Source organism: Cervus elaphus, chromosome 12, assembly GCF_910594005.1.
Source record: "Cervus elaphus chromosome 12, mCerEla1.1, whole genome shotgun sequence".
Classification (NCBI taxonomy): domain Eukaryota; kingdom Metazoa; phylum Chordata; class Mammalia; order Artiodactyla; family Cervidae; genus Cervus; species Cervus elaphus.
This window is the reverse complement of record NC_057826.1, coordinates 77,089,800-77,090,820: the sequence shown is the minus strand read 5'-3', so window position 1 is coordinate 77,090,820 and position 1,021 is coordinate 77,089,800. Positions and strand designations below refer to the sequence as shown.

The window sequence follows — 1,021 nt, the reverse complement described above, 5'->3', positions numbered from 1 at the left end:
TCATATTGAACATTAAGTAAGGTTTATTGTTGATGTTCAATTCGCTGTACTTGTAGGATGGGATGATGCAAGTGTCTGTTGGGACACATTCTGGTGAGGCAGATCTGAACATTCTTGAGTCATCTAACTAATCAGGATAACAACTTTATTGGAGTTTTTTTTTTTTTCCTTTGAATTCTTTTCACTTTTTACCATTTTTCAGTTCAGCATATGATGGTTAAATATTTATTTTATTTTGTCCTCTTATCAGCTATTCTGCTAGTTCCAAGTTAGAAGTGTCTAGTGCAGAAGGAAACATAGATTGAGAAAGGAAGATAAAGACTGAAGTTCATAACCTGTAGGGCCAAAAAGTGTCTGTGATTAAAACTGTACCAGTGCAGGTAAGAAACAATCAGCACTGCAAGTGCCCTACGGTGTGACTGAGGCTGGAGGAGGGGCTGAGCCCCGGAGGGTTCCTGTAGAGGCTGCAGGTGCCTGGGGAGCACCGTGCTGCGCAGCACAGAAGTAAGTGCCCGAGTCTGTGGTCCGCGGAGAGGAAATGTGCAGTGAGCTGCGGCGTTCTTTGGGGACTGTCGTGGCCTTTAATCTTCCTTCCTGCTTTGTCCCTGAAGGAACGGAAAACAGGTGGATGAGGCCGCCCCCGGGGTTCTGAAGATACCACTGCACATTGTCTAGGGAGGTGGAGAAATTACACCGCAGAGTAGAGCTGGCTCCCTCCTGGAGACTCAGGGCTGGGGGACTCTGCTCCACATCCATCCCTTGCACACCTGATGAGGAAAGAGAAACAGTCACAGGTGAGGGTCACAGAGCGCCTGCACAACCCATAAAGTACACCCCCAACCCCATAAATGATAAGGATAGAAAGTCTACAGGACTTGTCAGCTCCTCTTCCTCCTTCAACAAAAGAGAAGCTGCTCATTCCTTCAGATTCCCCTGTGGGGCAGCCCCAACTCACAGCAAACCTGGGCAAACAAAAGCCCCAGTACAGTGTCCACTAGCCTTTTCATGACGCTTTGCCTTG

General features: G+C 47.6%; 1 gene segment (V, D, J or C); it reads right to left on the bottom strand.

The window, feature by feature from the left end:
• Nucleotides 1-408: 408 nt before the first annotated feature.
• On the bottom strand, nucleotides 409-1,021 carry LOC122705811. The segment is given in 2 exon segments: nucleotides 409-767; nucleotides 956-1,021. Coding segments are annotated over 2 exon segments (411 nt in total).